This window comes from Rhinolophus ferrumequinum, chromosome 10, assembly GCF_004115265.2.
Source record: "Rhinolophus ferrumequinum isolate MPI-CBG mRhiFer1 chromosome 10, mRhiFer1_v1.p, whole genome shotgun sequence".
In the NCBI taxonomy this organism is placed as follows: domain Eukaryota; kingdom Metazoa; phylum Chordata; class Mammalia; order Chiroptera; family Rhinolophidae; genus Rhinolophus; species Rhinolophus ferrumequinum.
The window spans coordinates 9,337,586-9,350,810 of record NC_046293.1 but is presented as its reverse complement, the minus strand read 5'-3'; the positions used below and the strand labels follow the sequence as shown (position 1 = coordinate 9,350,810).

Genomic DNA, 13,225 nt, shown 5'->3' with positions numbered 1-13,225 from the left:
CCCACCCCCTGAGCTGGGCCTGACTTCACCTCACTAGGCCTCAGCTGCCTAATCTGTAAAATGGTACTAACCAATAATGACACCCTCCCAGCCAACCTTGGCCTCCCCATGTTAGCTGCAATAGGCCCTCCTGCTCTGCTGTGCTTCTTCCACAGCCCTCACACCTCCGCTACTTAGTGGCTGACTTAGGTGTACAGCATACGGTTGATCTCCCCTGCTAGAATTTACTCTCCGCAGAGCAGACAATTGTGTTGTTCACTGATGTATCTCAATAAATACTTGAGAATGAAGGGATGTGTAATTCCCAGCACAGTGCCTGGCACACCTGCAGGGAAAGTCGGCTCAAGTAAACTGGTCTGGTGATGCCCGTCCCCCTCCCCCTCCCAGAGGCCTCCCCAGGCTGTTAGCAAGAAGGCAGAGGCAGGGCAGGGTGAGAGATGGCACACGGTGGCCGTTACCTTGTCCCGCAGCTCCTCGGCCCACTGCAGCTCCCCCTGCACAGCGTGCAGCTTCTGGCACAGCTCCTGCTTGCTGTCCTGTGCCTCCCGCCAGTCATGCTCCAGGATGTCCAGGAGGATGCGCTCTGAGCCTGGGGCCCCGGGCCGGCTTGCCTCCTGGGAGCCAGAGTCCAAAGCTGCCTCAGCCTCTGGCCCAGGGCCCACCTTGAGTGTCAGGGGGAAGGGGAACACGCAGCCTTCAGCGCTTGGACCCACCCCACTAGCTCTTCCACCTTGGCCAAGGGCCTTGACCTCTCCGGACCACGGTTTCCCATATGTAGAGTGGGCGTAGCCCCACCAGCCCTGCCCACCCTCCAGGGAGCAGCTGGGGTACAAATGAGATAAGTGGATGAAGGCATGCTCAGACAACTTCAGCCAGGATCTTATTCCTAAACAAGAACCAGGCCCTCTCTCTTGCTCTGGTCCCCACCCATCACCCAGATCGGCAGACGGGTGGCTATTTTCAAGGCCTATTCCCACCCCTCAGACAACGGGTCTTCACAGGTGCTGAGCCTGGCCCAGGCAGGTAGACTATAGGCCCAAGACCCAGACCCCACCACAGCCAGGCGCCCCCAACCCTATAAAATACACCAGAGCCCTGGCTCCCATCCTCCACTTCCTGTGTGCCAGGTGCCCAGCCCACACTGCCACTGACCTGCCTCAGGATACCCAGCAAGCCCCAGGGCCACCCATACTTTAGGGGTCTCAACCTTTCCAGGGTCACAGATGTCTCTACAAATCCAAGGAAAGCTGGGGGCCCTCTCCCCAGAAAAAGGCTCACGTATCAGGTACACAGTTTCAGAGAGTTCAGGACCTCCTGGCACCACCCCCAGACTCCAGACTAAATGCCAGGAGAGCCAAGCGCTAAGGGCCCTCTGCCCAGGGTTAAAGAGGCCAGCCAGGGTTCCCACCAGATCTCAGACCCCGGGTGTAGGTGTAGACTCTTCAATCTCTGGCCTCAGGAGGATGAGTGAGCAGCTGAAGGGTCTGACCCTGCCCCTCCCCCAGCACCACCCCGCCCCATGTACCTGCTGCCGGCCTTCCTGCAGCTCCTGCAGGGATGCTGTCAACCGCTGGTTCTCAGCGCGCAACTCAGACACCAGGTCGGCACTGTCTGGCTCTTTCTCCTTCTCCTCAGCCCCGGGGAGGGGCCCCCTGGCCCTGCGCAGCAGTGTGCACTCTTCCTCCAGCCGGCTCACCTTGAGCTTGAGCTGATCCACCTGGGCACCGAGACATGGGTAAGCCCAGGGAAGGACCGCCATGAAGCCAATGGGGAGAGGTCCTGCTCCTCACTCCTCAGTGCCCCCTGCGTCCCCAGAGGGACCCGAGTAGGAGTCCTCCTGGACTTGTCTATGAAGAACGTACACGCCAGGCAAATACAAAGAGGAAGGAAGGGGACAGCAAGGCCAAGCCACCCTCCCAGGGAACTCTGCTTCAAGGACTTGTGGGCAGAGGTGCTGCATCACAGAGTGCCCCTCCCTCCGGCAGTTCCAACACACAGCACAGGCGATGGGGCCCAGTGCCAGCATGATGGAGGAGACGGAGGGCTGCACCAAGAACATAGGGGAACCAGGGTCTGGGACCTATGCCTCTAACTCAGCATGGCCTTGGGCAAGTCATGGCCCCTCTCTGTACCTCAGTCTCCTCATCTCCAGGGGGAGAAGAGGACGATGGTTTTGAGGGTCTCACCCAGCCCAAGAGCCAGGAGGTTCCCTTCCCACCCAGCGACCCAGCTCAATATACACTCATGGAACAGATGTGAGTCTGCTCCTTCCTCCAAGACATTCCTACCTGGGTCCTCCCTCAGGAAGACGGTGCTGTTGGTTCATCCCCAATAAGAACCCCAAGCCAGGGGTCCAGGTTTCAATTATTACCACTTTTATTACCTCTGTCATCCTGAGCAAGTCGCTTATCTCCTCTGGGCCTCAGTTTCCTCATCAGTAAAATGGGCCCATTCAATTCCCCTGCTTCACCACCTGCCTCCCAAAGTCAATGCAAGAATCAAATAAGACAGAGGGTGGACAGAGACCTTTAAACTGTCAGAGGCTGGCTATAGAGCTGCCAGGAATGTGACAGTGGCTGTCTTCACAGCTTTAAATAAAAGCCCCAGCACCCCAACCTGTCACCCATTCGGTGGGTGCAACCAGAAGCTGGCCAGGGTGGTGGATGGGTGCTCTGTGGTGGCCACCTGGCTGAGAGCAGATATGCATGACCAGTTTGCTGGATTATGAGTGTACTCAGCCAGCGTTATTTTCTAAATTCATGTGGAGTCTGAGGTGGCTAGACAGTGACAAGAGTAGCAGTAGGTGGCAGGCCACAAAATGAAGTCATTGTTGGAAAAAGGGCACAATGACCTCTGGTGCTACCCTCAGGCATGCCAACATCTGGTGTCCTAGGAGTACCCTGGCCTCTCTTGGAAAATGACTTGCAGCCCCACCCCCCTCAGAGCCTTGAATGGCAACGCGGGCGCACACACACGCCTGGAGGCTAGGTCAGGCAATTCCACCATACTCCTCCTCCTCCTCCTCCTCCTCCTCCTCCGCAAAGGACTCAGAAAGAAATTCATGACTCTCACATTCCTTTCCCCTCACAAAACATGCTTTGTGAACTGCCAGAGAAAGACAGCTAGTTACAAGGGCAAGCGTGGTCACACCCTCTCCAGCAAACCACAGCCACACACCACAGCCTCCTGCCTGACCCTTGGCCACTAAGCTCCCCGATGAGCTCAGGGGACAGGGCACCTGGGAGTCTTCACTGAGTGCCAGGAAATACGGATGCATTTAATCCTGGTGTACAAACCCACTTAGCACAAAATTACAGCGTTGGTTCCTTAAGTTTATGTTAGTTAGAAATAACAGCTCATTAAATTCACACCTTATAAAACACAGTATTAAGTCACAGCCACCACACACACCTGTCCATGGGGGAGGGAAGCCCAAGCTGCTAAGGCAGGTGCCATCAGCTGCTCTGTTTATTTCCATCTGCAATGCCTTTGTTAATTTTATGGCAAAAAGCTCCAAAAATTTAGGCAAATTTACAGTAGCTACACTTAAAGAAAAACTTATCTATTAATTGAATTTCACCCCTCACTCTCTACCCTTAAACTGGGATAAAGCAGCCATTCTCTGCCTAGTGGTCATACTATACCCCCAGGTGGTCATACTATGCGTGCCTGCATCTAATCTGGAGATATAGAGGCACTTCTAATTCCTCTTCTTCATCCCTCTACCCCACCCCCAGGAGACCCCAGACAGCTGTACACACACACACACACACACACACACACGACACTCCCCCATGCATATATCTGCCACTTCAGGGGACCCAACTCATAAACGCACCCAACCCAAAGGAGAGACAAGCCAGGCCGGCCACAGCCGTTCCCAACACCCTTGGGCCGGTGGCCATCATGCTGTCCTCTCTGAGTAGCAGCACCTTTTCTTCCAAAATTTCACAGCAAGTCTCATGTCCATTCCAGAAAAAGAGGGAGGACCCCAGCTCTCCCCACCTGCCACCCACCCCAGTCCAGCCGTGCAAAGAGCCAAGTCAGAAATTCTCAATTTTTGGACCCTGGCTAAGTGCTGTAACCAACCTCTCTGTGCCTCAGTTTCCTCATCCATAAGTGGGGACAATAACGGCCCCACCCCTGTCCCAATAGAGTTGCTGGAAAATCCAAGGAGTTGGTGCATGGCATGCAGTGAAGACCGTGCCTGGTGCTGTTTCATTGTTTATATCGTCCTGACCCGTGACCTCCTGCTTCCAGGATGATGAGGAAACTGAGGCTCAGAGAGGGAATCCTTGCCCGTGCCACCCTTCACTCAATCTGCAGCCAGTCTTTGGGCCTCGGACAGCCCCATCTTGCGCCAAACACCAAGCAGGCCCTTAGAGGACAGCCTCCTTGTCACCTCACACCCACGCATTAGCTTCCTACAGCCCCCAGTGTGCCTGGCAGCCTGGGCCCTTCAACCTGTGGCCTCCACACCCCCGATCAGGACTCACTTCCCCAAACATCAACCTGCCGGCATGCACAGCCGCAGGCTTCTGCACACAGTTGCACTCACACCGCAACCTCCCACGGGCACCCGTCACAGCCTGCAACGCCACAGCCTTAGGCGAGCCTCATGGGTCAGGAGATTTCAAATCCCTCGGTCAGAATACCCCATGGAACCTGGCACAGTATTGCAGGAGAGAGCCTACTGTGTGCGATTGGCACTGTTAAATCTTTGACAAGCATTAGCTCGTTGAATCCTTGGAACAACTCCCTAGGGAAGTAAAATATCACTTTTATCCCCATGCTAACTACCACCAAGACACCAAGAAAACGAGACTCAGCTTCCCGGCCTGTAAGAGACGTGGCCTCACTCCCTGCTGGAGAGGACTGGGTGAGATTTCACCTGGACGCAAGCAGGCAGAAAAGCATCATGGGGCGGAGACCAGCGCTGGTGCCAGGCAGACCTGGTTAAAATCCAGGCTGCTCCATTTCCTGGCTTTGTGATGAGCAAGTCCTTTACAATCTAAGCCTCAGGGCCTGGGTTTCAGACCCTGTGCATGGTGCCTTCCTGGGATCATGTGACGTGATGCATGTAACCTGAGTGGCACACAGCATCACTTAATAGTACTAATACTAACAACACGCTAATGGTGATACAGGTTTGGAGCACTAACTCTGTGCCAAGCACTACATGTCTTAAACTCGTGTAATCTCGTAACCCGAGGTTTCTCCACCTCAGCACTTACTGACATTTGGGGCCTGATCATTCTTGGTTGTGGGGGGGGGCTGTCCTGTGCACTGCAGAATGTTTAGCAATATCCCTGGCCCCCTACCCACTAGATGCCAATAGCATACTCCTAGCGGTAACAACCAAAAATGTTTCCAGGCATGGCCAAATGTTTCCGGGGGGCAGAATTTACTCCCAGTTGAGAATCACAATCATAACTCAATGAAATAAGTGCCATCAACACCTCCACAATGCAGATGAGAAAACTGAGACACAGGACTGTGAAAGGACTTGTCCACAGTCCAACAGTTGGCAGATGGTGACTCTGGGACACGAGCTGGCTACATATCACCATCTTTTTTTTTTTTTGCAAAGGTCGCCCCTTCCCCATCTACCTCAACCATCTCCCAGGGCCTACCGCCAGCTGCAGGTCACGGCTGCGCAGCACGGCTGAGTTCTTCTCCTCACTGAGCTGTGCCAGGCGCATGGCGATCATGTAATTCTCGTCCTTGAGCCGAAGCAGCTCCAGGCTACTCGCCTCCCAATCCTCCCGCAGCCGTTGGCAGCGCTCCTGAGCCTGCTGCTGTTCCCGCAGCCGCTGCTCCAGCCCTGCCCGCTCCTCCTCTAGCACCCGGCCTCGAGCCTGCAGCTGTTGCTCCCGCTGCAGCTGGCTCTTTCGAGCCTCCCGCAGCCGCCGCACCTCTGTCATCAGAAACTGGGTCAGGCCCTCAGGCCCCTCCTCATCTGCCAGGGGACAGGGGACAGAAAAGTCAAGTCAGGCAAATAAAATACAGCAAACCACATAGAAAAACCCACACCATAAAAACACTAGAAGGAAATACTGGAATATATTTTTATAATTTGGGGGTAAGGAAGGCCTTCCTCAATAAGGCACGAAATTTGGGAGCTATAAAAGATGGACAAATCCATATAAAAACGTTTAAATTTCTGAATGATGAAAGATGTAACAAATAAAATTAAAAGACAGGCAACAGAGCAGGAGAAAAATGTAACAAAGGATTCAGAGCTACTATATATAAAGAGCTTTTACAAATCAATAAGGAAGGAAAACAACAAAATTAAAAGATGAGTAAAAACTATCAGTAGGTAATTCCCAGAATAAAAATGGCTAACAAACATAGGAAAATATGCTCAAACTCACCAGCAATAATAATAATAATGGCCACTAACATTTGACTTTACTCTTTGGGATGTATACACATATATATATATTCATTCATTTAATCTTCATGACAACACTTAAGACAGGTACTATGATATCCACCTTAAAGACAGAAAAACTGAGGCACAGAAAGGTCAAGTCATTTGCCCAAGGTTTACTAACTAGTAAGCTATGAACTACATCTCTCAATGAACTACAAACTTAAAATAATGTTACCTTTGACATACCAAACTGGCAAAAATATTTTTAAATGATCCCCAGGATGCATGAGGGTACAGCAAAAAGGACACTCATACACTGCTGATGGGATGTATGTTGATTTCACATTTAAAATACACATACTCTTGGAGAAATTTTACTTCTCAGAACCTCTCCTCCTAAGATACACATTTGCACACAGATACACACACAAGTATGTTTCCAGCACCATTTGTAATCTTACAAAACTAGAAACAACCGAGACGTCCATCAACAGGGGGCCAGTTAAATGACTTACGGCACAACCTCACTAATGAACACTAGGCAGTCATTCAAAACAAGTATAACAGATGTGGGAAAATCACTAAAAATCAGTTCTGAGAAAAAGCGAAATACGGAGCAACACACGTAGGATGATCCCGCATGTTGCGTGAGTGTGAGTGTGAGTGTGTGCGCAAATGCAAAGAAAAGGGAGACTTACCAAACTCTTACCAGCAGAGCAGATCTTTCCTTTTTATTCTAAAGTCGCCTGAAGTGTTTGTAATTTTTACATAAGACACTGTAAACTCATGCCTGCCTGACACATATACGTCTGAAAACAATTTTCGGGCGAAAGAGCTCTTTCCCCTTGTAGAGTGTCTTGCTCCAAACTCAGACTAACTGGCTCAGTATGCCAGCCCCACACTCAGTCTGCTGTGGAACCTTGGGCAAACTGCTTCAGACCTCTCTGTGCCTCAGTCTCTCTATCTGGTCAACAGGGATAATGGGAGCGCCTCCCTAACAGGAGTGGGGCAAGGAACATCTGCACTGGTGTCCGAGGTATGGCACCCACTGTGGATCCACTCACCAAGGATCATGGAACAGCGCTGGGCAGGCTCTTGGCCCGTGAGCAGTGTGAAGAGCTCGGGGTAGTAGAACTCCAGAGCTTCCAGAAAGGCCTCATAGCCCCTCTTGCCACGGCAGCGCAAGATGTCCATCAGACGCCCTGTGGAGTGGTGGAAGGGTGTCCAGGGTTCAAGGTGAGGAATTACCCCTGTGCCTAGCCGCTTCCTCCCCCCACTGTGTTCTAGGGCCCAAGTTCCCCAGATAATTAAGCCATTGACACACAGGGACCTGACTCTACACATCAGGGGCAGATCCTGTCTGCCACAGCCAGGACAGCCAGGATCCCCACCATGGCCCCTGTGCTTCAACAGCGCCCCAACCTTCTGCCTACGCCCCTACACACACACACAGATCAAGGCCAGAAAATGCTGCCGGCCTTTTCAATGACACAGAGAAGCCCCCTCTATCCCCAAACGCAATGTAAAATATGTCTCCCATTGGCCAAGCCCGAAGTCCATTAGACCCTCATCCCTTTGCCTCATCCCTGTGGTGGGTCTTGAGCACTTGGGGGAAGATGACTCTCCAAGAAGTGAGTGGTTCACAGAGGGAGGGGGCAAAGAGAACCAAGATTAAACGGCACAGGACGATGCCCAATCCACCAGCTGTGACTGGGAGGTCCTAGGCCTAGCCTGCCCTGGCGACCATATCCAACCTTCTGCTCTAACGTGGGCCCAGGAAGTGGGCGGAAACCCCAAAACAGACAAAACCCAAATGCCGGACCCGCTGGGTCATAATGGTGGTGGGGGAGAAGGCAGGATAGTGGACATACCATCCATCACACTCTACAGATGTGGAGACCAAGGCCCAGGAGACCAGAGCCCCTGGCTTCGCGCTGCGAGGCGCTGTGCGAGGCGACCCAGGGCACCGCCCGCTCAGGCCCGACCCCCAAGGCCCCACCGCTCACCGGTGCGGTTGACGCGGCACGGGAAGCGGTAAGTGCTCAGCACCTCTTCCTCGTCCTGCTCGTCGATGACCCGGCACTGGCGCAGATACGGTGTGAGCTTGGCCGGGTTGAGGGTGCGCGTCAGCCGGTGCCGGACGCCCTCGATCCGCTCCCACAGAGCGTCCTCCTCTGCCTCGGACCCCGAACCGGCCCCAGCCTCCTCTTCTGCCTCGACCCCGCCCGGCATGGCTGCGTCCTCCGGGTCTGCGGGCCAGAGACGCGGGTAGTCAGCGGGGTGCCCCAGGGCTGGGGGCGCCGGCCGATCCCACCACCGGGCGCCACCCGCCCGACCGGCCGCCGGGGGTTCCCAGCGCCCCTTCCCCACGGCCTGTCGGCCCCGCGGTGCGTGGCCACGTCTCACCCGACTTAGCCCGCACGCCGCCGCCGCCTCGGGCTCCAGGCTCCGCGCTCGGGCGGCGGCTCCGCCGGCGCAGGGGAGCGTTGTCCGCGGCGCCCCCGACTCCGCCCCCGTCCCCGCGGCCGCGGGGGCTGCCCGGGCCTCCCCACATCGTCGCCCCGGCCAGGCCCGAGCGTCCGGCCGGTCAGCCCCCCGCACGTCCGCCCGCACGCCCTGCCTCCCCGCCGTCCGGCCGCGCCTCCCTCCCCCTGCTTCCTGTTTCCCGCCGGCTCTCCAAGCCCGAGCTTGGCGGGGTCCGCTCGGCCCGCCCACACCTGCCCGGCCTCGGGGCGGGGCGGGCCGGGACACGCAAGCTCACACTCTCTCCCGCACACTGCGACACACCTTCCCGGGCACACGACGCGGCTCCCCACGCCCACAGCGCACACACCCCACCGCCTCCCGCTCACACCTGGCACGGACCTCAGCACTGCGCACAGGTCACTCAAGCAGGCAGTGTGGCACCAGCACACGCTGACACACCAGAACACAGCATCACAGCCAGAGCTCCCTCAGCACAGTGGTCCTACACGACCTATACATCACACCCACCCTGTGCATATGTATGCCACACACTGGGTCACGATTCTATCTGCTCCATTTCCTAGGAAACGACTCAAGTGTGAGACGAGAGCTCCCATGCTTCAGAGAATTCACCTGGGGTCTCTCTCTCAGAGCTGTCCCGTGTCCAGAACACTTCTATGCCCCTGATCAGCTGTGAGGCCACTGGGGCCCTCTGTGTGGGAGCACTGCCTGGGAGTACTCCATCCAGATCCTAGCCGGCCCTCTGACCTGCTCCTGACCTGGGCAGTGCTTGATCTTTTGGGCCTCAGTATCCCCAGGCAGACTGCCAGCTCTGGCACCTTCCCTCAAGTTTCAGGGGAATCCCTAGTTGGACAGACAAGGTCAGAGGTCATGGCTACCTTCTCCGAGAAGGGAGTCTGCTCACACCTCTGCTAACACCCCACCTACATAAAGTCTCACCGGAGAACATGGGAACTGGGGATTCCCCGCATTTCCCAGAGAATGTTTCTCCAGATGCTGGACCCAGAAATGCTTGGGAGTGGGTCAAAGTCAAATAAGTTTAAGAAACGCTGCATGCATACTCTTCCCTTTCCCCTTACGGAAACTCATGGTCACTTACCATGATAAAGTCTATACCCATATCTGCTAAAACTTGTGATACCATCTCTCTGTGCACTGGAAATGCCAATGGTGCCTGTAGAGGGCGACGGGAGGAGAGGGCAGAGCTGGTACAGGAAAAAGCTGTGAGCTCCCCAAACTCTTTCCATACCATCTGAATTAAATGCTATGTTCACGTGTGTTTTTTATCCCAAACAACAAAAGTTTTCAACCAATAAAGGCTCTGAAAAGCGCTGCAATAAAGAAATTGGTTTGACTTGATCATGGTGTTGTTTTCCACACTTAATTAACCCAAAAGTTGTTACTATTTTTCATTTTTGTTTGGGGGATCACATGTTTATATCGGAGAAGAGGGGGGAAATGCTTTGGAAGTGCAAATTCCTCAATTCACAGAGGAGGAAGCAGAGGCCCAACAGGGCAATGAAATTGCCCAGATTTACCCAGTGAGGCCACAGTGGGATAAGTCCAGAGCCCAGCCCTGTCCCCCTTTATATTCTCCCAAGCTCTATGCCCAGGCGCACGCCAGGCTTCCCTCCCAACGTATCCCTTCCTCTCTGTGGCCCCAGGGGCCCTCAGCCTCTTACACTCCTCCCACCAGCAGCCCTGCACATTGTGAATATTTTTAACTTGGCCAGGAGGACGGGATGCAAGCCTTGGAAAATGAGTTTGTGGTTAATTATTTTCTCATCCAGAGGCCCACGCAGGGCCTGAAGAGAAGACACAGAAAACAAGAGGCTGCAGATAAGTGGACGGAGAAGTGAGGTGGACATTGGGACCAAGCAAGGGGTAGCTGGGTGCCCCTAGGTGCCCAACGTTCCTGGAGAAGCTGCAGTTCCCACAGGCACCACGTTCACATGTCCGTTTACATGCACAGTCATACACATTCCCAGACACACACACACACACCCCCACACACACACACGCCCACAGTGGGCATTGAGCCAGGTGGGAGGCTGGAGGGGATGCACCCGCTTCCCCACACAGCAGAGCCTCCTCACCTGCCTCCGGTCCCTCAGCACCCACAGCACTGAGAGTGGAAATGTGCAATTAAGCATCGCCTCCATTATTATCCTCTCGTGGGTTCTGCTCAATTAATCTCTCTACAGCCACACCAGGAAGACCAGGACTGTGGCAAAGAGACAGGAGCCCTGGGTCCCATCCCAGGCTCACTGCCAGGAGTGCTGTTCCTTGGAGCCTCAATTTCCTTGTCTGCAAAAGCCAGGTGCTGAGTAATCCCAGCCACACCTAGAGAAGGAGACTGTCTACAAGCAGAGAAAGTGCCCTAGGGACCTACATTTGACCTTAATTATGTCTCTTTGGACAAATGCCTTCCCCTCTCAATTTCTACATCTGTAAAAGGGGCATAATAGTCCCCCCGTGTAGGGACTGTCTTTGAATTGCATTTCCTTCATCTGTGAAATGGGCACAGGTACAACAGTCCTCTTCCTGCTTCATAGCAAAACACGTTTCCAGGTTTCAACAGTCCACGTCCCACCTCCTCTGAACCCACCCACAGGGCTCTGGGTGACAGTCCACTCTGGAGCCAGAGGGATTGCTTTAAAAACAGAACAATTTTCTCTCCTGCTTAAAACCCTCCAAAGGGTTCCCACCAAACTGGAATAAAATGCAAGTGCCAGCTGCCCCACCCCTCTTCTCCCACTGCCCCACTCACGCACTGGCCTCCTTCTGTTCCTGGAACTGGTCAGCTTTCCTCCTCAGAGTCTTTGTCCAGCCTATTCCCTGCCTGAAACGCTTGTCCCTCAGTTCCTGGCATGCAAGGCTCCTTCTAGCTCTTCAGGTTTCACATTAAATGTCACCTCCCTGGGGACGGAAGCATCCACACAGGGAGAGCACCTTTGCAGTTCCCATGCACCCGCTCAGACCCCTCAGCAGTGCCTGTCTCCAGCAGATATTGTCCCACTTCTCGCTTCCTTTACCTGTGCCTTGCTGCTTCCACTCCAAGAACAGAAATGTCCTTGGTCAGCAGGAGTGGGCTAGAATGTTCCAGAACAGTGAGGATGAGAATTGGGGTAGGTAGGACAGAAAAGGAGGTGGCAGAAAGGAGCAGGGGACAGAGCAGAAGGCCATGCAGGTCATTGTCAAGGCTTTGATTTTCCCTTTTTTGGTAGTAATACTGTATTATTATAGTCTTTCCCACACCAGCCACAAAGCCCACAGAGGCAGGGATCTACTTTTTCATTCACTCCTTCAAGGATGCCCCTGACCCCTTCTCTTTTCCTCTTTGGCTCTGGTCACATCCCAGGAACTGGAACCTTGATTTCTCTCTCCTGCCAGACTGTAAATGTGGGTGCATGGTGAACCTGGGCTCCCCAACCCTGGCCCACAGGCTGATCGCACCTCGTCTGGCCATCTCTTCACCAAGAGCAGGGCCTGGGTCCCACCAATTGAGATGTAGTAGTGCCCAGCAGAGTAGTGCCCAGCAGGTGTCCAACAGGAGACTGGTGAACAGACCTGGATCAGGGAGAATACCTTTTGATGGGCTGTACAACACCAGAGCCAGACTGTCCAGGGTTCAAATCCCAGTACAACATGTGCTTCGTGATCCTGGGCAAGTTCCTAAATTTCTCACCCGGCCTGAGCACAGGCTAGAGTCTAAAAGCACACACTCGGGGCGATCAGATGGCTTAGTTGGTTAGAGCATGAGCTCTGAACAACAGGGTTGTTGGTTCGAGTCCCACATGGGCCAGTGACCTGCACCCTCCACAACTAGATTGAAGGACGACTTGGAGCTGATGGGCGCTGGAAAAACACACTGTTCCCCAATATTCCCCAATAAAAATTAAAGTAAATAAATAAATAAAAATAAAATTAAAGCACACACTCAATTAACTTCACCCCGTGATGTCTCTTACCCTGCCCGCTGCTCAGTGTCCTCCTAGCGACACTCTAGGTCCCCTCCCTGGGACTTATTCCATGGGGCTGGGGACAGAAGGGGGAGCTGGGGAGTCTGTTGTCACCAATCACAAAAATCTGGGCTGGAAGGGTCTCCGAAACTACCATTTTACGTCAGCCATATAAAAGGAAATCCTGCCATTTGTGACAACATGGATGGACGTTGAGGGCACTATGCTACGTGAAATAAGTCAGACAGAGAAAGACAAATACTGTATAATCTCACTTATGGATGGAATCTAAAAAAAAAAAAAAAAAATGAACTCGGAAACAGAAAACAGATTGGTGGTTGCCAGCGGTGGGGAAAATGGGGAAGGGGGATCAAAAGACACAAACTTCCAGTTACAA

At 53.7% G+C, this 13,225-nt stretch overlaps 1 protein-coding gene across 5 annotated transcripts in view; it reads right to left on the bottom strand.

The window, feature by feature from the left end:
- Window positions 1–13,225, bottom strand: part of CARD10 (caspase recruitment domain family member 10) — a 46,145-nt gene that overhangs the window by 16,281 nt on the left and 16,639 nt on the right. For 2 of the 5 annotated variants that reach the window (XM_033118280.1, XM_033118281.1), the window contains exons 2-6: window positions 8,386–8,628; window positions 7,444–7,581; window positions 5,634–5,959; window positions 1,526–1,717; window positions 459–614 (exon numbers count right to left, since the gene is read on the bottom strand). In XM_033118280.1, coding sequence (XP_032974171.1) covers window positions 459–614; window positions 1,526–1,717; window positions 5,634–5,959; window positions 7,444–7,581; window positions 8,386–8,628 — 1,055 coding nt within the window. Of the gene's footprint in view, window positions 1–458; window positions 663–1,525; window positions 1,718–5,633; window positions 5,960–7,443; window positions 7,582–8,385; window positions 8,629–8,785; window positions 8,915–13,225 lie in introns of those variants that run through there. The other 3 variants (XM_033118278.1, XM_033118279.1, XM_033118282.1) reach the window with 2 other exon arrangements.